Genomic DNA, 23424 nt, shown 5'->3' with positions numbered 1-23424 from the left:
AAGGGCTATTTGACCAAGAAGGAGAGTGATGGAATGCTGCATCAGATGACCTGGCCTCCACAATCACCTGACCTCAACCCAATTGAGATGGTTTGGGATGAGTTGGAGGCAAGGAAAAGCAGCCAACAAGTGCTCAGAAAATGTGGGAACTCCTTCAAGACTGTTGGAAAAGCATTCCAGGTGAAGCTGGTTGAGAGAATGTCAAGAGTTTTCAAAGCTATCATCAAGGCAAAGGGTGGCTACTTTGAATAATCTCAAATATAAAATATATTTTGATTTGTTTAACACTTTTTTGGTTACTACGTGAGTCCATATGTGTTATTTCATAGTTTTGATGTCTTCACTATTATTCTACAATGTAGAAAATAGTAAAAATAAAGAAAAACCATTGAATGAGTAGGTGTGTCCAAACTTGACTGGTACTGTATGTAAACAAGATATTTTATATTTAATTTTCAATAAATGTGCAAAAATTATAAAAACGTGTTTTCACTTTGTCACTGTGGGGTATGAAAAAATGTTTTTTTTTTTTAAATCCATTTGGAATTTGGGCTGTAACACAACAAAATGTGAAATAAGTCAAGCGGTATGAATACTTTTGGAAAGCACTGTAGATCATGAATATGGAAATGGCGTCAGAGTCTTGAAATCTTTCAGTATGTATCCACATAGTAAATCAGATGTGCAAGGAGAGGCAAAATGGTTGCTAACATCCAGTACAGTACACCGGTTTTGACTGAAAGTGCTTGTATATGGGGTTTATGACTTGATTTGTGGAGGAAATCAGTATGCAGTAAGGTGAGATGGGTGTGTGTGCAAATTCATGTCTGCTTGATACTTTAAGATACTCACACTAGTTTCTCTGTTCCAATGTTGTGTGGAGTATCAGTAAAGAAAGCCTATATTCTGTCAATGGTAGCAGAGGGTATCTAATTTACAACCCCTGGTTTCATTAAGTGTTCTTGGTTACATAGCCCTCTCTGTAACATGGTGCTACTGTATGTACACTGCATGTCAGGGGAGGGGAGGTTGATGGATATACTATATAATTACACACACACACTTTTTCCAGCCTATTTGCCAACTCAGTAACATTGCAGCAGGGAGCTTCCACTGCCTGAGGCCACCAGCCCAAACTTCAAAAGCCCCCCTGCTAACTTCAGCGTGTGTGTGTGTGTGTGTGTGTGAGTGTGTGTGTGAGAGAGAGAGAGAGAGAGAGAGAGTGTGTGTATGCAATGTGATGAATGTGTGCTGAGTCACAACTGCATAGTAGCACTGCCACCATGTGGTCAACAGGGTGACATTCCACTTTTATTTTATTTATTTATTTATCCGTTATTTTACCAGGTAAGTTGACTGAGAACACGTTCTCATTTGCAGCAACGACCTGGGGAATAGTTACAGGGGAGAAGAGGGGGATGAGTGAGCCAATTGTAAACTGGGGATTATTAGGTGACCGTGATGGTTGAGGGCCAGATTGGGAATTTAGCCAGGACACCGGGGTTAACACCCCTACTCTTACGATAAGTGCCATGGGATCTTTAATGACCTCAGAGAGTCAGGACACCCGTTTAACGTCCCATCCGAAAGACGGCACCCTACACAGAGCAGTGTCCCCAATCACTGCCCTGGGGCATTGGGATCTTTGTTTAGACCAGAGGAAAGAGTGCCTCCTACTGGCCCTCCAACACCACTTCCAGCAGCATCTGGTCTCCCATCCAGGGACTGACCAGGACCAACCCAGCTTAGCTTCAGAAGCAAGCCAGCAGTGGTATGCAGGGTGGTATGCTGCTGGCAAATATGTAAACTTTATATATATGTATATGTATATATGTATATGTATATATATATATGTATATATGTATATGTAAACACTACATTGAATAGAAATACAGTCAGATGATGAATACATATGCAATGCAATAGCTTGTGGTGAATGTGTACAGCCTAATTTACTTGGCCTACCTTACATACATACGCAACTCAAAAACGCAATTAGCTAAGCAAAATAGCGATCCTTAAAATTACGGGCTGTCGCTGCAAACGCCTGCTACACAACTAGGCAGTGTAGTGTACTTGCTTGACTTTACATGCATCTGATGTACACTTATCAGGAGTCAAACATACTGTGCTACCGTGAATATACTATTGCATTTGTTGAACTTTTAGAATGTATTGTGTTACTGAGTATCATTACAGTCTAGATGAATCTCCATACATGTATATGTTATTGTGTGTGTATGAGAGAGCGAGAAAAAAAAGGATTTGCATGTTTTGTTGATTTTAAGAATGCTTTTTGATTCCATATGGCATGATGGATTAGATTACAAAACCCTCAAGCGGCATTGGGGGTAAAGTATACGACATCATAAAATATATTTACTCAAACAACACATGTAGTACTAACTTTACAATAAAATAACATTGTTTTTTGCACAAGGATGGGGGTGAGACAAGGGTGCACTCTAAGTCCAATCCTGTTCAAAGTTTACATTAACCAACTAGCATTGTTGTTGGACACACCCTCAAAGATGAGGTCAGATTCCTCTATGCAGATGACCTTGTCCTACTGTCACCAACAGAGTAAGTTCTACAGGAACAACTTAACATTCTTTAGGAATAGAGCATCAACTGGGCAGTCAACTTTAACTTTCAGAAAACTAAAGTCGTGATTTTCTATAAAAAGGCCAGGAATCAATGCAACAGACACTCCTTCAAATTAGGAAATGGTTGAACATGCCCAAATGGTACAACTACCTGGGACTAAAAATCAGTGCCTCTGGTGGATTTGGTCTGGGAGTGAATTCACTAAAAGAAAGAACCCGCAAAGCATTTTACTCCATAAAAATATATATTTTAAAAATAAATATTCCTATCCAAATCTAGTGCTAAATATTCAAGTGTAATTTTACCAATTGCACTTTACGGAGGCAAGGTTTTGTGTCCAACCTGGAATTATGATTATATGCATTGGGAGAAAAACCAAATAGAAAATCTACATACAGAATTCTGCAGAATTATCCTAAATACCCAAAAGAAAGTACTAAATGATGCATGCAGAGTGGAGCTCGGAAGATTCCCTTTAATTGTTAATATAAAGAAAAGGACACTTACAATTTGGCACCATTTTAAAATGAAGCCCCAAAACACCCTTACAATTCAAAGCACTGGAAACCCAATCAAATGTATTTATGAAGCCCTTTTTACATCAGCCAATGTCACAACGTGCTGTACAGAAACCCAAGCGCAGAAGCCTGAAAATAGTCCCATATGTCAGCTGTTAAAAATACTAAATAACCGTATTATCCAAAAACACAAATCAATCAGGTTGAGAATCAGATTGTATTATGCAAATACACAAATCAACCAGATTCAGATTGTTACAGAAATTAAAACCTCCTATTTGACAAATTGGGAAAATTAAACTAAATCACAGAATAAACAAAATTGCTATTTGTCCCTCAAAAGATAATACAAATTGGCAGCATATCTCTACTCTGTCAGAGATACTAAACAAAGACAGATCCTGACCAAAGACTCAGTGTCTAGAAAAAAGGTAGACATAATGGCAATCCAAAAGTGTCCATGTAGTCACTGTATGACAGGGGAGGTAGAGACAGAGATGCACCTTTTCCTCTACTGTGAGAAATACCACATTTATTTAATACCAAATTAAATAAGAAAATATCTCAATCAAATTCCAACTTCTGTGCATTTACTAATGACAAATAATTATTCTGGGTGAGGGAGAAACTGGAAATATTACTGCTAGATATGTATAAGGTTGCCATAGCCTGAGGAACATTCGGCTAAAAATCAAGCTAGGCTTCCTCTATAGAAACAGGACATCTCTACAAATAGAAGGCAAATTGTGCAAGCTACTTTTATGTCTGTTATAGATTATGGGGATATTATTTACATGCATGCTACAGCATCAACACTTAAATCGCTGGATGCTACTTATCATTGCACACTTAGGTTTATTACGGGTGCTAGCTACAGAACTCACCACTGTGTTTATATCAAAATGTGGGTTGGACTTCGCTGTCCGTGAGACGAGAACAACATGCTCGCGTGTTTGTCTATAATGCAAGTTCTTGTGCTGTTAGTGGAATAACCTGTGTAAATGTAATCTGTTGCTGTAGTTTTTGGTGTTATCTGTGATGATTTTGTTTGTCTTGTGTAGTTTATTAATCATTGTACCTAAACTGTATGTATATGTATTTTTTGTTCACCTTTATTTAACCAGGTAGGCTAGTTGAGAACAAGTTCTCATTTACAACTGCAAACTGGCCAATATAAAGCAAAGCAATTCGACACATACAACAACACAGTTACACATGGAATAAACAAAACATACAGTCAATAATACAGTAGAAAAATAAGTCTATATACAATGTGAGCAAATGAGGTGACATAAGGGAGGTAAAGGCAAAAACAAGGCCATGGTGGCGAGGTAAATACAATATAGCAAGTAAAACACTGGAATGGTAGATTTGCAGTGGAAGAATGTGCAAAGTAGAAATAATGGGGTGCAAAGGAGCAAAATCAATAAATAAATACAGTAGGGGAAGAGGTAGTTGTTTGGGCTAAATTATAGATAGGCTATGTACAGGTGCAGTAATCTGTGAGCTGCTCTGACAGCTGGTGCTTAAAGCTAGTGAAGGAGATAAGTGTTTCCAGCTTCAGAGATTTTTGCAGTTCGTTCCAGACATTGGCAGCAGAGAACTGGAAGGAAAGACGACCAAAGGAGGAATTGGCTTTGGGGGTGACCAGTGAGATATACCTGCTGGAGCGCATGCTACGAGTGGGTGCTGCTATGGTGACCAGTGAGCTGAGATAAGGGGGGACTTTACCTAGCAGGGTCTTGTAGATGACCTGGAGCCAGTGGGTTTGGCGACGAGTATGAAGCGAGGACCAACCAACGAGAGTGTACAGGTCACAATGGTGGGTAGTGTATGGGGCTTTGGTGACAAAACAGATGGCACTGTGATAGCCTCCAACAAACTGGATGCAGTCTATTTTATAGATGACATCACCGAAGTTGAGGATCGGTAGGATGGTCAGTTTTACGAGGGTATGTTTGGCAGCATGAGTGAAGGATGCTTTGTTGCGATATAGGAAGCCGATTCTAGATTTAATTTTGGATTGGAGATGCTTAATGTGAGTCTGGAAGGAGAGTTTACAGTCTAACCAGACACCTAGGTATTTGTAGTTGTAAACATATTCTAAGTCAGAACCGTCCAGAGTAGTGATGCTGGACGGGCAAGCAGGTGCAGGCAGGGCCCAGCTGTAAAAGAGACCTTGGTTTCAGTCTGTGTTCCTTATTGAAATAAAGGTATAAAAAAATTAATAAAAAATTGTGTATAACTTACAAGTAATACAGTGCCTTCAGAAAGTCTTCACACCCCTTGACTTTTTCCACATTTTATTGTGTTACGATCTTACTTTAAATTGTTTACATTTAAATTTTGTGTCACTGATCTACACACAATACACCATAATGTCAAAATGGAATGTTTTTAGAAATGTTTACACATTTATAAAAAATGAAAAGCTGAAATGTATTGAGTCAATAAGTATTCAAATATCTTGTTATGGCAAGCCTAAATAAGGTCAGGAGTACAAATGTGCCTAATAAATCACATAATCAGGCAATACGCTTGACCTCATCTCTACTAGATGCTGTTCTTCCACTAACCTCATTGCAACTCCCCTCCAAGTCTCCGACCACTACCTTGTATCCTTTTCCCTCTCGCTCTCATCCAACACTTCCCACACTGCCCCTACTCGGATGGTCCCAACCTTCGCTCTCTCTCCCCCGCTACTCTCTCCTCTTCCATCCTATCATCTCTTCCCTCTGCTCAAACCTTCTCCAACCTATCTCCTGATTCTGCCTCCTCAACCCTCCTCTCCTCCCTTTCTGCATCCTTTGACTCTCTATGTCCCCTATCCTCCAGGCCGGCTCGGTCCTCCCCTCCCGCTCCGTGGCTCGACGACTCATTGCGAGCTCACAGAACAGGGCTCCGGGCAGCCGAGCGGAAATGGAGGAAAACTCGCCTCCCTGCGGACCTGGCATCCTTTCACTCCCTCCTCTCTACATTTTCCTCTTCTGTCTCTGCTGCTAAAGCCACTTTCTACCACTCTAAATTCCAAGCATCTGCCTCTAACCCTAGGAAGCTCTTTGCCACCTTCTCCTCCCTCCTGAATCCTCCTCCCCCCCCCCCCCCCCTCCTCCCTCTCTGCAGACGACTTCGTCAACCATTTCAAAAAGAAGGTCGACGACATCCGATCCTCGTTTGCTAAGTCAAACGACACCGCTGGTTCTGCTCACACTGCCCTACCCTGTGCTCTGACCTCTTTCTCCCCTCTCTCTCCAGATGAAATCTCGCGTCTTGTGACGGCCGGCCGCCCAACAACCTGCCCGCTTGACCCTATCCCCTCCTCTCTTCTCCAGACCATTTCCGGAGACCTTCTCCCTTACCTCACCTCGCTCATCAACTCATCCTTGACCGCTGGCTACGTCCCTTCCGTCTTCAAGAGAGCGAGAGTTGCACCCCTTCTGAAAAAACCTACACTCGATCCCTCCGATGTCAACAACTACAGACCAGTATCCCTTCTTTCTTTTCTCTCCAAAACTCTTGAACGTGCCGTCCTTGGCCAGCTCTCCTGCTATCTCTCTCAGAATGACCTTCTTGATCCAAATCAGTCAGGTTTCAAGACTAGTCATTCAACTGAGACTGCTCTTCTATGTATCACGGAGGCGCTCCGCACTGCTAAAGCTAACTCTCTCTCCTCTGCTCTCATCCTTCTAGACCTATCGGCTGCCTTCGATACTGTGAACCATCAGATCCTCCTCTCCACCCTCTCCGAGTTGGGCATCTCCGGCGCGGCCCACGCTTGGATTGCGTCCTACCTGACAGGTCGCTCCTACCAGGTGGCGTGGCGAGAATCTGTCTCCTCACCACGCGCTCTCACTACTGGTGTCCCCCAGGGCTCTGTTCTAGGCCCTCTCCTATTCTCGCTATACACCAAGTCACTTGGCTCTGTCATAACCTCACATGGTCTCTCCTATCATTGCTATGCAGACGACACACAATTAATCTTCTCCTTTCCCCCTTCTGATGACCAGGTGGCGAATCGCATCTCTGCATGTCTGGCAGACATATCAGTGTGCATGACGGATCACCACCTCAAGCTGAACCTCGGCAAGACGGAGCTGCTCTTCCTCCCGGGGAAGGACTGCCCGTTCCATGATCTCGCCATCACGGTTGACAACTCCATTGTGTCCTCCTCCCAGAGCGCTAAGAACCTTGGCGTGATCCTGGACAACACCCTGTCGTTCTCAACTAACATCAAGGCGGTGGCCCGTTCCTGTAGGTTCATGCTCTACAACATCCGCAGAGTACGACCCTGCCTCACACAGGAAGCGGCGCAGGTCCTAATCCAGGCACTTGTCATCTCCCGTCTGGATTACTGCAACTCGCTGTTGGCTGGGCTCCCTGCCTGTGCCATTAAACCCCTACAACTCATCCAGAACGCCGCAGCCCGTCTGGTGTTCAACCTTCCCAAGTTCTCTCACGTCACCCCGCTCCTCCGCTCTCTCCACTGGCTTCCAGTTGAAGCTCGCATCCGCTACAAGACCATGGTGCTTGCCTACGGAGCTGTGAGGGGAACGGCACCTCAGTACCTTCAGGCTCTGATCAGGCCCTACACCCAAACAAGGGCACTGCGTTCATCCACCTCTGGCCTGCTCGCCTCCCTACCACTGAGGAAGTACAGTTCCCGCTCAGCCCAGTCAAAACTGTTCGCTGCTCTGGCACCCCAATGGTGGAACAAACTCCCTCACGACGCCAGGACAGCGGAGTCAATCACCACCTTCCGGAGACACCTGAAACCCCACCTCTTTAAGGAATACCTAGGATAGGATAAAGCAATCCTTCTGACCCCCCCCCCCCCCTTAAAAGATTTAGATGCACTATTGTAAAGTGGCTGTTCCACTGGATGTCATAAGGTGAATGCACCAATTTGTAAGTCGCTCTGGATAAGAGCGTCTGCTAAATGACTTAAATGTAAATGTAAGTTGCATGGACTCACAATAACAGTGTTTAACATGATTTTTAATTGACTACCCCATCTCTGTACCCCACACCTAATCTGTAAGGTCCCTAAATTAAGCAGTGAATTTCAAGCACAGATTCAACCACAAAGACCAGGGAGATTTTCCTCATGTTCGCAAAGAAAGGCACCAATTGGTAGATGGGCAAGAAAGGAAGAAGAAAAAAGAAGAGACATTGACTATGCATTTGAGCATGGTGCAGTTATTAATGTTACACTTTGGATGGCGTATCAATACACCCAGTCACTACAAATATACAGGCACCCTTACTAAATGAGTTGCCGGAGAGAAAGGAAACCACTAAAACCACTATTGCACCATAAGGCCAATGGTGGTTTTAAAACAGTTACAGAGTTTAATGGCTGTGACAGGAGATAACTATGGATGGATCAACAACATTGTAGTTACTCCACAATACTAACATAAATGACAGAGTGAAAAGAAGGATATTCCAAAACATGCATCCTGTTTGCTATATGGCACAAAAGTAAAGAATGTGTGTATGTAATTATGGTTGCGCGTATAATGGCTCACAGATGTATTACATCCAAAGCCATTACAGACCAGAGCTAGATTATCTCTGTGCCATATTTAACAGTCTCCCTGTGTGTGTGTGTGTGTGTGTGTGTGTGTGTGTGTGTGTGTGTGTGTGTGTGTGTGTGTGTGTGTGTGTGTGTGTGTGTGTGTGTGTGTGTGTGTGTGTGTGTGTGTGTTTTTGGTCTTGGCCTAGGCAGCACTTTGGCTTCAGACTTTCACACCTCATAATTGAGAATGAATGCATTCTATCTTGCATTTCCTCTCTCCCTCACACATATGAGGTGGTCCACTGAGGTGGTCTTAATTAGGTTTTTACTGCCGTACTTTAATCATTCTACCTGTTGCTGAGATCCAGAAACCAGAACACTTAACTTAGCCTACATACACTCTCTGAGAGAGAGGACTGAATGTGTGTGTTAATGAGAGAGAGAGGCTGGTGACTTTTTAAAAGGACAAAAAGCCAGGCCCAGCCAATGAGAATGAGTTTTTCCCCACAAAAGGGCTTTCTTACAGACATAAATACTTGTCAGTTTCATCAGCTGTCTGGGTGGCTGGTCTCAGACAATCCCGCAGGTGAAGAAGCCAGATGTGGAGGTCCTGCCGTGGTTACACATGGTCTGCGATTGTGAGGCCAGTTAGACGTACTGCCAAATTTTCAAAAACGACACTAGAGGCGGCTTATGGTAGAGAAATTATCATTCAATTTTCTGGCAACAGCTCTGGTGGACATTCCCGCAGTCAGCCTTCCAATTGCACGCTCCCTCAAAACTTGAGACTATGACATCTATGACATTGTGTTGTGTGACAAAACTGCATATTTTATAATGGCCTTTTATTGTCTCCAGCACAAGGTGCACCTGTGTAATGATCATGCTGTTTAATCAGCTTCTTGATATGCCACACTTGTCAGGTGGATGGATTATTTTGACAAAGGAGAAATGCTCACTAACAGGGATGTAAACAAATTTGTGCACACAATCTGAGAGAAATAAGCTTTTCGTGCATATGGAACATTTCTGGGATCTTTTATTTCAGCTCATGAAACATGGGACCAACACTTTACATGTTGCGTTTATATTCTTGTTCAGTATAGTTAGCATCCTATTGATGAATTATATGTCCCAAAAAATGTGCGCAAACACAGTGAATATAATATAGACTTAACTGTTGGGGTAACCCGCCACTGGGGGTAACACTAGAGGCGCCCCCTGCCTTTTCTTCTCACAGAAACCACTTAATGTCACCATACCCCACCCCCACACAAATATGCTCCAAATTTTTAAAAAATGTCTTAACTCTATTTCTTGAACTGCATTGTTGGTTAAGGGAATTTAAGCAAGCATTGTATTCGGCGCATGTGACAAATACATTTTTTTGATTTTCCCTGGTTGCCACTACTCTAAAAAAAATGTCATAATTCTCATCACAATTTTTTACATAACCCAAAGATATTTTGAGGTAGGGTGGCATTTTACTAATTACCTGGCAAGTTACTAATTACCTACAATTGATCCGTGTTATATTTAGCCCCACTCTCCCATATGCACTCACAGTGTACTGCAGAGCGGTAACATGCTTAACCATGCCGCTGCTAAAAAGTCTGGGTTGAAAATGTGCAGTTCCCGCATATTTAGGAGTTGAGAAATAAATAAAGTAGGAACGAAAAGCTTGGATTCCCTCATTTTAACAAAGGCCATTAATTAAAAAACAGCTGCTTTCCCTGCGATTGCAAGAAGTGTTGTGCATTGACTTGTCAGAATGCATGTTTCCCTCCCTATTGCACTCGTAACTTGAATGCGCCTCAAGAGGAATATTTATCTCTCATAGAACACCAACTAGCTCTCACAGTCTCACATCAGATTTAGATGTTCATCCATGTTTCTCAAACATTACATTTCTAAGTGTTTTAAGGATAAGGTTAGGCATTAACTCGAATGGTTAAGGTACGGGTTAAGGTTTGGGATAGGCATAAAACTAAAATCTGAAAACCAACTTTCTATTGCTGGATTCGAACTTGCAACCTTTGGAAGAGGCAGATGCTTACACCCATCCACAACACTCTAGGAAAACCGAAACCTACTTGAAGGTAACAGTGCTCACTGTTTCCTCAAGTGGCTGGTTTCCACGTCATCTCCCGATGTCCTCAGACATGGATGGACATCGAATACCGACTTGTATCACACATGACCTGGCTGTAGAACACAACACCAAGCCTACTAGGTAAATATATAAACTTGTCTAATATGGGGTAGTCAGATTTTTCTATTCATTACTTCTTTTGTTTGCAGAGGAAAAGTAAATGTGGACTGTTCTTGCATCTTCAAAGTACGCTTCAACAGAAATATTTTTTCAAGTTACATATTTTTATGCCGTGGTGTCAATGATTTTTGCCGTGGCGCAGTGGCACAGATAAAATGACTGCAGAGGAAACACTGAGCTCCCCAATGCCAACCACATACTGAAGCATGTTACTTATTTGGTACATAATGTTGCCGCTACCGTATCTTATGACCGAAAATAACTTCTGGACATCAGGACTGCGATTACTCACCATGGACTGGTAGAATCCTACTTTTCCATTATAGAGTCTGGACGAGCCCGACGCGAACGATATACTGCTTTCGCGGTAACAGGCCCATATCCCCGTCATTTGCATGAAGAGGAGGCGGAGAAAAAGGGGCCAAAGGGAGGGCTGCCTTCTAAGAATTCGTAGGCGATCGAATAAACCCCCAATTCCCTCAATTTTGCTAGCAAACGTGCAATCTTTGGAGAATAAAATCGATGACCTACGCGCAAGATTAAACTACCAAAGGGACATTCAAAACTGTAATATCTAATGCTTCACGGAGTCGTGGCTGAACAACGACACTATCAACATACAGCTGGCTGGTTATACGCTGTACCGGCAGGATAGAACAGCGGCGTCTGGTAAGACAAGGGGCGACGGACTATGTATTTTTGTAAATAACAGCTGGTGCACGATATCTAAGGAAGTCTCGAGCTATTGCTCCCCTGAGGTAGAGTATCTCATGAAAAGCTGTAGACCACACTATCTACCTAGAGAGTTTAACTGTCTACATACCACCACAGAGGCTGGCACTAAGACAGCATTGAATGAGCTGTATTCCGCCATAAGCAAACAAGAAAATGCTCACCCAGAGGGAGTGCTATTAGTAGCCGGGGACTTTAATGCAGGGAAACTTAAATCCGTTTTAATACATTTCTAGCAACATGGTAAATGTGCAACCAGAGGATAATTTTTTTTTTTTAAACAAACTCTGGAGCATCTTTACTCCACACACAGAGACGGATACAAAGCTCTCCCTTGTCCTCCATTTGGCAAATCTGACCATAATTCTATCCTCCTGATTCCTGCTTACAAGCAAACATTTTAAGCAGGAAGCACCAGTGACTAGATCAATAAAAAAAAGTGGTCAGATGAAGCAGACGCTAAGCTACAGGACTGTTTTGCTAGCACAGACTGGAATATGTTCCGGGATTCTTCCGATGGCATTGAGGAGTACACCACATCCGTCATTGGCTTCATCAATAAGAGCACCGATGACGTTGTCCCCACAGTGACCGTACATACCCCAACCAGAAGCCATGAATTACAGGCAACATCCGCATTTGGCTAAAGGCTAGTGCTGCCGCTTTCAAGGAGCGGGACTCTATCCCGGAGGCTTATAAGAAATCCCGCTATGCCCTCTGACGAAGCATCAAATAGGCAAAGCTTCAATACAGGACTAAGTTCGAACCGTACTGCACTGGCCCTAATGCTCGTCAGATGTGGCAGGGTTTGCACATGGCGCCAATGTAAACTGAGGTTTTTGGATATAAATATGAACTTAATCGAACAAGACATATATGTATTGTGTAACATGAAGTCATATGAGTGCCATCTGATGAAGATCATCAAAGGTTAGTGATTAATTTTCTCTATTTGTGCTTTTTGTGACTCCTCTCTTTGGCTGGAAAAATGGCTGAATTTTTCTGTGAGTTGGTGGTGACCTAACATAATCGTTTGTGGTGCTTTTGCTGAAAATCCTATTTGAAATCGGACACTTTGGTGGGATTAACAACAAGATTACCTTTAAAATGGTATAAGATGTTGGTATGTTTGAGGAATTTTAATTATGAGATTTCTGTTGTTTGAATTTGGCGCCCTGCACTTTCACTGGCTGTTGTCATATCATCCCGTTAACGGGATTGCAGCCATAAGAAGTTGTTTAACAAACTATAGTTTTGGTAAGTCGGTTAGGACATCTACTTCGTGCATAACACAAGTAATTTTTCCAAAAATCGTTTACAGAAAGATTATTTCACTGTATCACAATTCCAGTGGGTCAGAAGTTTACTGTGCCTTTAAAAAGCTTGGAAAATTCCAGAAAATTATGTCATGGCTTTAGCAGATTCTGATAGGCTAATTGACATCATTTGACTCAATTGGAGGTGTACCTGTGGATGTATTTCAAGGCCTACCTTCAATCTCAGTGCCTCTTTGCTTGACATCATGGGAAAATCAAAAGAAATCAGCCAAGACCTCAGAAAAAAAGTGGTAGACCTCCACAAGTCTGGTTCATCCTTGGGAGCAATTTCCAAACGTCTGAAGGTACCACGTTCATCTGTACAAACAATAGTACGCAAGTATAAACACCATGGGATCACGCAGCCGTCATACCGCTCAGGAAAGAGACGCGTTCTGTCTCCTAGAGATGAGCGCACTTTGGTGCGAAAAGTGCAAATCAATCCCAGAACAACAGCAAAGGACTGGAGGAACCAGGTACAAAAGTATCTATATCCACAGTAAAACGTGTCCTATATCAACATAACCTGAAAGGTCTCTCAGCAAGGAAGAAGCCACTGCTATAAAACCGCCATAAAAAAGCCAGACTACGGTTTGCAACTGCACATGGGGACAAAGATCGTACTTTTTGGAGAAATGTCCTCTGGTCTGATGAAACAAAAATAGAACTGTATGGCCATAATGACCATCGTTATGTTTCGAGGAAAAAGGGGGAGGCTTGCAAGCCGAATAACACCATCCCAACCGTGAAGCACGGGGGTGGCAGCAGCATCATGTTGTGGGGGTGCGTTGCTGCAGAAGGGTCTGGTGCACTTCACAAAATAGATGGTATCATGAGGGAGGAAAATTATGTGGATATATTGAAGCAACATCTCAAGACATCAGTCAGGAAGTAAAACTTGGTCGCAAATGGGTCTTCCAAATGGACAATGACCCCAAGTATACTTCCAAGCTGTGGCAAAATGGCTTAAGGACAACAAAGTCAAGGTATTGGAGTGGCCATCACAAAGCCCTGACTTCAATCCTATAGAAAATTTGTGGGCAGAACTGAAAAAGCGTGTGCGAGCAAGGAGGCCTACAAACCTGACTCAGTTACACAAGCTCTGTCAGGAGGAATGGGCCAAAATTCACCCAACATTTGACCCAAGAGAAACAATTTAAAGGCAATGATACCAAATACTAATTGAGTGCATGTAAACTTCTGACCCACTGGGAATGTGATGAAAGAAATAAAAGCTGAAATAAATCATTCTCTCTACTATTATTCTGACATTTCACATTCTTAAAATAAAGTGGTGATCCCAACTGACCTAAGACAGGGAATTTGTACTCGGATTAAATGTCAGGAATTGTGAAAAACTGAGTTTAAATGTATTTGGCTAAGGTGAATGTAAACTTCCGACTTCAACTGTATATATTTGGGTATAATGTGTATATTTATGTTGTATATAGAGTGCACATTTGTAAAAGAGATGTAGGTTTTTCCTGTTAAAATGAAAGCAAAAAAATAATATGAATAATAAAGTATGTCAAGCAGAGATGGAAGAGGAAGCAAGACACCCCACTCGCTGTTTTTTTCTGGTTTCATGAAAGTCAGTGACCTAAGTAGAACATTCCCAGCTGCTATTAAATGGGTGTCTATGGGAGACACACCCAGTTAAGGAGACCAGAACTAACCTATTTTTGCAAAGGTAAATGGCCTGAATTAACTACATGCATTTGTTCGCCATCTTTGTGTCAAGCTCCCCAATGCTAATGATATACTGTAGTATGTTTAATTACGGTTAACATGTAGCTAGCCTAGAACAATGCTTTCCAATAGCTTAAGGGGGGATTATGTAAACCAGGTGCTGAGAGGGAGAGCAATAAATGTTCCCCAACTTTATGGCTTCCGTTCACCTAGCAGGACAGGAAGCAACTACACTCCTGATACCACCACTGTAACAAGAAGGGGTACAGAGTTTGGGCGAATGCGCGCACACATACACACAGGTCTGTTAGTTCTATCATAACTAATATTTTGTATCATAACTATCACACTGGTCTAGTTCTCCCCTAAAGACAGTGTGTGTGAGCGTGTGTATTTGTGTGTGTCTATATGGGTGTGTGTACAAGACTGTGTATAAGACCAGTAAGTTGGGAGCACAAGGGAGTCATAAATATACTCCAAATTAGCGTTCCTGTCATTAAATCAGCTACACATCAAACAGAACTCTACTCATTTCAACACAACATTGCTTTTCTGACCAACAGTCTACTACTGCCTCCTACTGGTCAAAGATAAGGCCACACCAAATCAAATCTTATTGTTCACATACACAGATTTAGCAGATGTTATTGTGGGTGTAGCGAAATGCTTGTAAAAAACGTTCAGGGCTAATAGTGTAAGAAATAACACACAAAAAAAACGAAATACTGCAATGTTGCTAAGGAGCTAGAAGCAGAGCTGCCATGTCTGTCGGCGCCATCTTCCACCAGCGTGTGTGTGTGTGTGTGTGTGTGTGTGTGTGTGTGTGTGTGTGTGTGTGTGTGTGTGTGTGTGTGTGTGTGTGTGTGTGTGTGTGTGTGTGTGTGTGTGTGTGTGTGTGTGTGTGTGTGTGTGTGTGTGTGTGTGTGTGCGTGTGTCTAGCGGGTGTGTCAAAGTAGGCCAAGAATGCGGGTCTTGTTTTCCAGACTGCTAATTAAGCCACAGAGAGTGTTTTAATGTGTTTCTGAAGCAGCAGGCCACCGGATGGAGAGGGGGAATAGAGAAAAACGAGGAGAGTGGGGAAAGAGAGGGAAGGGAGAGGGGGGTACATCCCTCTATAATTAGACTTCCCAGTGCATGGTGAGGCGCTCCGGCCCTGCGACTTCCGACGGTGTGAGTGTGTATGTATATGTATCGGGGTGGTGTATTTTCCATTCTTGGACACACTAATTGCCTCTTTATGCCCAGACAGGTCATTTGGAGCATACACATACAAAGACACACACACACGTTATTCTACCCTCGTGAGGCTCTAAAATACATTTCTATTCAATATCCTATTTTCCCTAACCCCTTACCATAACCACTTACCCTAATTGTAACCCTAACCCTAACTCATAAGCTTAAAATAGCCTTTGTCCTCAGAATTCTCCATGTTTTACTATCCTTGTGGGGAATAAGGGGGATTTTAGGTCCCCACAATGATAGAAAAACCAACCCACTCACAAGGACACAGACTCCTTCCGTGTAGTGTCCCACCTCAGCATTGGGGGAGAGAGGAAATGTTAACCAACACACCAGGCATCAACAACAAACACAAACATGGACCCTGTTCAAATACTTATACAGTGCACCCTTCCTACCCACCTCCCGTCATGTCCTGGACTAAATCACTAATCTGATACTGACTAAATTGACATGACTGGTTTAGTAAACTATGCTGTAGTGGAATCATTGCTTTCACATCCTACATACAGTACGTAATCACACAAGACCACATAGGCATACTCCAAAAATGTAGTTGACAAAAAACACAACAGAAAATAAAGCCCCTCAACTACAGAGAAACACTCCAACGTTGTGAACAGAAACAGCAAATGGTGCCATAGTCAGTAAGAGCTCAACGGAACAGTGAGAAGGGAAAAAAGGTGCTATACTGACACCTTCTGGACACATATGGATATGCAGGACCTATACCATCATTACATTATATTAGCAGAATCTCGGATACACAAGCTTACCTTAGCTGAGAAAAGTTGTACTGGCAACATTTACCAATTTGGGAAGCACTATTGATAGGTGGTGTGTGCTTCTCTTTCTCTGTTCCCCTCTCCCTCACACTCTTCCCCTCCTCTTTCTTCCCATTTCCCCCCCTCTCAATTCAATTCAAAGGGCTTTATTGGCATGGGAAACATATGTTTACATAGCCAGCAGCATACCACCCTGCATACCACTACTGGCTTGCTTCTGAAGCTAAGCAGGGTTGGTCCTGGTCAGTCCCTGGATGGGAGACCAGATGCTGCTGGAAGTGGTGTTGGAGGGCCAGTAGGAGGCACTCTTTCCTCTGGTTAAAAAATATCCCAATGCCCCAGGGCAGTGATTGGGGACACTGCCCTGTGTAGGGTGCCGTCTTTCGGATGGGACGTTAAACGGGTGTCCTGACTCTCTGAGGTCATTAAAGATCCCATGGCACTTATAGGGGTGTAGGGAGTAGGGGTGTTAACCCCGGTGTCCTGGCTAAATTCCCAATCTGGCCCTCAACCATCACGGTCACCTAATAATCCCCAGTTTACAATTGGCTCACTCATCCCCCTCTTCTCCCCTGTAACTATTCCCCAGGTCGTTGCTGCAAATGAAAACGTGTTCTCAGTCAACTTACCTGGTAAAATAACGGTAAAATAAAAATAAATAAATAAACATTGCCAAAGCAAATGAAATCAAAAAAATCAAAAAATAAACATTACACTAACAAAAGTTGCAAAGGAATAGAGACATTTCAAATGTCATTATGGCTATATACAGTGTTGTAACAAGGTAGAACTGGTGGGAGAGGGGAAGTGGTGGTTTTAGGTGAGAGGCAGGTACCTACTTGTTCAGGTAAAGACAACAGAACACTGGTAGTCTGGCACACAGCTAGACATGGATGACATCACTACATTCCTCTTCTCTGACTTCACACACAGAGACAGGGACAGACAGAAAGACCTATCTAACTTAGAGACACGATCATAGATGTAGCCTACATAGAGGAGAGTTATCGCAGAAGCCCTCACCCACACATGCAGGTACACACAGAGTCCTGAGGGCCCCTGAACGGCTGATCATTTCTCCCATATACTTCATGTCTATGGTGGGATGGCACTTTGAAAGCAAGAATTCTTTAGAGGCACCGTTAATATTGATGATGGAGTTCCTTTTCAAAATACTGCAACACAACCTTGCATGATGCCACTGAATAAACTCTATCAACGGCACTGGAGTTCCAGCGGATGATAAACAGCATACTATTAGATTCTCTGACTCTAGAGGGCAGCACTGTATCTCTAAATATGGAATTCCCGCTTGCTGCAGCTGAACGTGTCTTGAGTCCTGGGGAAAATCTCAATTGGTTTTCCGCGCCTCTTTTTGAAAAAAGGTCAAAGGTAATCGAGGAGCAGCGGCGAGAAGAGGAAACATGGAAACTAATGCACTTGTATGAAATGAGATTGTCATCAGACGGGACTCGAAAGAGTAAGTGACGGCACAGGAGGCAGACATCCTGACGAGACTACTTTAGCGAGCAAATAAACCTCCTCTACCCTCTGTTCTATTGGCGAAAGTAGTCACTAGAGAACAAACTGGACAAGCTCCGTTCGAGACTATCCTATCAACGGGACCTGAAGAACTGTAATATTCTATGTTCCTTGGAGTCATGGCTGAAAAAGAACAAGGATAATATACACTACATGCCCAAAAGTATGTGGACACACCTTCAAATTGCTGGATTCGTCTATTTTAGCCACACCCATTGCTGACAGGTGTATAAAAATCAAACACACAGCCATGCAATCTCCATAGACAAACATTGGCAGTAGAATGGCCTGTACTAAAAAGCTCAGTGACTTTCAACGTGGCATCGTCATAGGATGCCACCTTTCCAACAAGTCAGTTCGTCAAATTTCTGCCCTGCTAGAGCTGCCCCTGTAAACTGTAAGTGCTGTTATTGTGAAGTGGAAACGTCTAGGAGCAAAACGGCTCAGCCACAAAGTAGTAGGCCACACAAGCTCAATAGAACGGAACCACCGAGTGATGGAGTAAAAATCACCTGTCCTCGGCTGCAACACTCACTACAGTGTTCCAAACTGCCTCTGGAAGCAACGTCAGCATAAGAACTGTTCGTTGGGAGCTTCATGAAGTGGGTTTCCATGGCCGAGCAGCCGCACACAAGCCTAAGATCACCATACGCAATGCCAAGTGTCGGCTGGAGTGGTGTAAAGCTCACCGCCATTGGACTCTGGAGCAGTGGAAACGCATTCTCTGGAGTGATGAACCATGCTTTACCATCTGGCAGTCCGACGGACAAATCTGGGTTTGGTGGATGCGAGCAGAAAACCACCTGCCCGAATGCATTGTGCCAATAATCTCCCCTGGTTGACAACCAAACCGGGCATATCATCAATCTCCACTGGTGGACAACCAGGATATCATCAATCTCCCCTGGTGAACAACAGGGCATATCATCAATCTCCCCTGGTGGACAACAGGGCATATCACCAATCTCTCCTGGTGGACAACAGGGCATATCATCAATCTCCCCTGGTGGACAACAGGGCATATCATCAATCTCCCCTGGTGGACAACAGGGCATATCATCAATCTCCCCTGGTGGACAACCAGGATATCATCAATCTCCCCTGGTGGACAACCAGGATATCATCAATCTCCCCTGGTGGACAACAGGGCATATCATCAATCTCCCCTGGTGGACAACAGGGCATATCATCAATCTCCCCTGGTGGATAACCAGGATATCATCAATCTCCCCTGGTGGACAACCAGGATATCATCAATCTCCCCTGGTGGACAACCAGGATATCATCAATCTCCCCTGGTGGAGAACAGGGCATATCATCAATCTCCCCTGGTGGACAACAGGGCATATCATCAATCTCCCCTGGTGGACAACCAGGATATCATCAATCTCCCCTGGTGGACAACAGGGCATATCATCAATCTCCCCTGGTGGACAACCAGGATATCATCAATCTCTCCTGGTGGACAACAGGGCATATCATCAATCTCCCCTGGTGGACAACAGGGCATATCATCAATCTCCCCTGGTGGAAACAGGGCATATCATCAATCTCCCCTGGTGGACAACAGGGCATATCATCAATCTCCCCTGGTGGACAACAGGGCATATCATCAATCTCCCCTGGTGGACAACAGGGCATATCATCAATCTCTCCTGGTGGACAACCGGGCATATCATCAATCTCCCCTGGTGGACAACAGGGCATATCATCAATCTCCCCTGGTGGACAACCAGGATATCATCAATCTCTCCTGGTGGACAACCAGGATATCATCAATCTCCCCTGGTGGACAACCGGGCATATCATCAATCTCTCCTGGTGGACAACCAGGATATCATCAATCTCCCCCTGGTGGACAACCAGGATATCATCAATCTCCCCCTGGTGGACAACCAGGATATCATCAATCTCCCCCTGGTGGACAACCAGGATATCATCAATCTCCCCTGGTGGACAACCAGGATATCATCAATCTCTCCTGGTGGACAACCGGGATATCATCGATCTCCCCTGGTGGACAACCGGGATATCATCAATCTCTCCTGGTGGACAACCAGGATATCATCAATCTCCCCTGGTGGACAACCGGGCATATCATCAATCTCCCCTGGTGGACAACCAGGATATCATCAATCTCCCCTGGTGGACAACCGGGCATATCATCAATCTCCCCTGGTGGACAACAGGGCATATCACCAATCTCCCCTGGTGGACAACAGGGCATATCATCAATCTCCCCTGGTGGACAACCGGGCATATCATCAATCTCCCCTGGTGGACAACCAGGATATCATCAATCTCCCCTGGTGGACAACAGGGCATATCACCAATCTCCCCTGGTGGACAACAGGGCATATCACCAATCTCCCCTGGTGGACAACAGGGCATATCATCAATCTCCCCTGGTGGACAACAGGGCATATCATCAATCTCCCCTGGTGGACAACAGGGCATATCATCAATCTCCCCTGGTGGACAACAGGGCATATCATCAATCTCCCCTGGTGGACAACAGGGCATATCATCAATCTCCCCTGGTGGACAACCAGGATATCAGCAATCTCCCCTGGTGGACAACCAGGATATCAGAAATCTCCCCTGGTGGACAACCAGGATATCAGCAATCTCCCCTGGTCGACAACCGGGCATATCATCAATTAAATGAGTCTGTTCGCCTGTACAGAGAATACTCCTCTTCTGTATTGTTGTTACTGATTGGGTAACAATTGAATGGTGGACATGCTGCAGGGAAACAGCAGGAGAAGAACCAAAGACAAATAGAAACACACACACTCCTTGCTGGGTGGACAGATCTAATGAGAGTATTGATCTGATGATGTGTTATTAATGGGTCAGTCATTGTAGAGATGCAGCAGTAGGGTCAACTCATTGACCCCACTGATCAGACTGGTGACACCTGTAGACCGTTTTGCATGGCTTATTGGGTTGCACGATGAGTCGATTGTTGACAGCTGTAGCATTTTAGCTAAGCCTAACCCTAACTATTTTCCTAACCCTACCCTCATTCTCCTAACCTGCCACGTTAATTGTCCTAACCCTACCCTCATTCTCCTAAACTGCCACGTTAATTGTCCTAACCTTACCCTCATTCTCCTAACCTGCCACGTTAATTGTCCTAACCTTACCCTCATTCTCCTAACCTGCCACGTTAATTGTCCTAACCTTACCCTCATTCTCCTAACCTGCCACGTTAATTGTCCTAACCTTACCCTCATTCTCCTAACCTGCCACGTTAATTGTCCTAACCTTACCCTCATTCTCCTAACCTGCTATGTAAACATTAAACTGACATGTGGTGCACCTGGCTATGGCTGGTCTAACCAATAATGGAGCGCTGATGTTACACCCCTTCCCTGTTGATCCACCCACTTATTTTGTAACGCCCACTTTCAGACACCAAGTCTACAGTTAACCAAACATTGTACCGTTTCGTTGTTGCAAATCAACAGACTGGCAAAAATACATATAGAAAGCGCAAACAACTTTGCTGCCACAAATATCTTAACATTTTAGTTGACAACAAAATAATTTGATCAACTTTGACTTGCAAAGATACCTGATATGTAGGCTACATACTAAACTAGCGGCATTTGGTCATCTAGGTGTGACTGAGTCAAATCAATTAGCTATAATTTACACCTACATCATTTTTTAAATGCTTTTTCAGGGTGAGAACGTCTGTGCACATGGGGTGACAATGTCGAGAGTAAATTCCCCTATTCTAATCCACAAACAGTGCTCCGCTGCATTGCAACACGGGCCTCAACGTAAACACAGCGACCAATGCAAAACCTCTGCCTGGCTAGACGCGGCTAGCCTAGCCACCTATGATAACGTTAGCTTTATAAAAAGCTACACAATAATACAACACTAAACTCATCCGAGGGAAAACTTGGTTTCCCCATTTTTATTCTGGACACAAAGATACCTAATACATTTATTTGCAGCGAGCCGAGTCGGAAAATGTAACAGGCAGGCATTCCGCATAGCGGAATGAAATGGAACCGTGTTCTTCTAGCCTAGCATTAGCCTAGCTAGCTATGCAACCTATCCTCTCCCTCCGTGACTCACCGATGTGATTGTCCTCGATGTGGACGATTAGCTCGGCCAGAGACTCGAACTGGAGCCCACAACCCCCGAACCTGCAGGAGTTGGAGAAGAAAGACGCGGCAGCGATGCCTGTCATGGTTGCTGGCTAGTGCATTCACTGGGAGTTCGGTAGCCGGGGCGGTGCGAGGCGGGCTTCGGGTCCGGGGAAGGATCGGGCAGAGCGGGGAGCAGTGTTGCAGACACCGGGCAGCCAGGCAGGACACAACGGTAGCTGGGGGAGCAGGAGGGTCTGTGGGGGTAGAAGAGGGAGGGACGACGGCCTTACGTCATCTGTTTACCTGTTGCTTTTGTGAATGTTCCAGCGGGGAAGACTTTGCATTCTTCTCCAAAAATGCATTAACAAGGTTGTTGACTCACTAACGACTTAGTGGAATATATAATGGATGGTAGGAATGAATAGCCTGGTTGTTGGATTCAGGCTTATTAAGCTACAATGTTATGAATATGTTGTAGGCCTAGCCTACTAATACATGTCTAGATAAATGTAATGACACACATATAGGCTTATAATATATGAATGCATCACAAGAATATCCATACTAGCTAGCCTAATAGTATACAGTACCGCGATTGAGGCAACGCTGTAGGTACGTCACACGAACCACTAACCAGTCCTTCTGCTAAGGGAGACCCGGTTTATTTCAAGCTCATATCACAACGACACATGTAGTCCTACTCTGCAAAGCACGAACAATACCATTGACCCAGGGCTAGAGAGAGAGAAAGGGATTGGCCTCTAGATACCTCCTGAAGCATGGCTAGGTCAAGTCACCAGAGGGTCAGATTAACTCAATCATTTATTATAGGCTACATGTACTAGATGAGAATAGTCTGATTAGGCTAAATTATATTAAGTCTTTACCATCTCACCGTTAGATGAAAGGTGTGGAGCCTTAATGTCACCAAATACAACCACCAGGTATACATAACAATAATGTGTGTGTGTGTGTGTGTGTGTGTGTGTGTGTGTGTGTGTGTGTGTGTGTGTGTGTGTGTGTGTGTGTGTGTGTGTGTGTGTGTGAATAAAAGCATTAGAGGGATGTTACAGTAATGAAAGCATCAGCCTATT

At 43.9% G+C, this 23424-nt stretch overlaps 1 protein-coding gene across 1 annotated transcript in view; it reads right to left on the bottom strand.

Moving 5' to 3' along the window:
• The window catches only part of LOC129830893 (juxtaposed with another zinc finger protein 1), a 45618-nt gene extending 22666 nt beyond the window's left edge, over window positions 1-22952 (bottom strand). The window contains exon 1 of the mRNA XM_055893717.1: window positions 22317-22952. Within this exon, the coding sequence (XP_055749692.1) occupies window positions 22317-22431 (115 nt within the window). The 5' untranslated portion in view covers window positions 22432-22952. The remainder of the gene's footprint in view (window positions 1-22316) is intronic.
• Between the last annotated feature and the right edge of the window lie 472 nt (window positions 22953-23424).

The sequence above is a fragment of the Salvelinus fontinalis genome, chromosome 32 (assembly GCF_029448725.1).
Source record: "Salvelinus fontinalis isolate EN_2023a chromosome 32, ASM2944872v1, whole genome shotgun sequence".
NCBI lineage: Eukaryota > Metazoa > Chordata > Actinopteri > Salmoniformes > Salmonidae > Salvelinus > Salvelinus fontinalis.
Note: the sequence above shows the minus strand (reverse complement) of the source record. Positions and strands in the feature narration are given on the sequence as shown.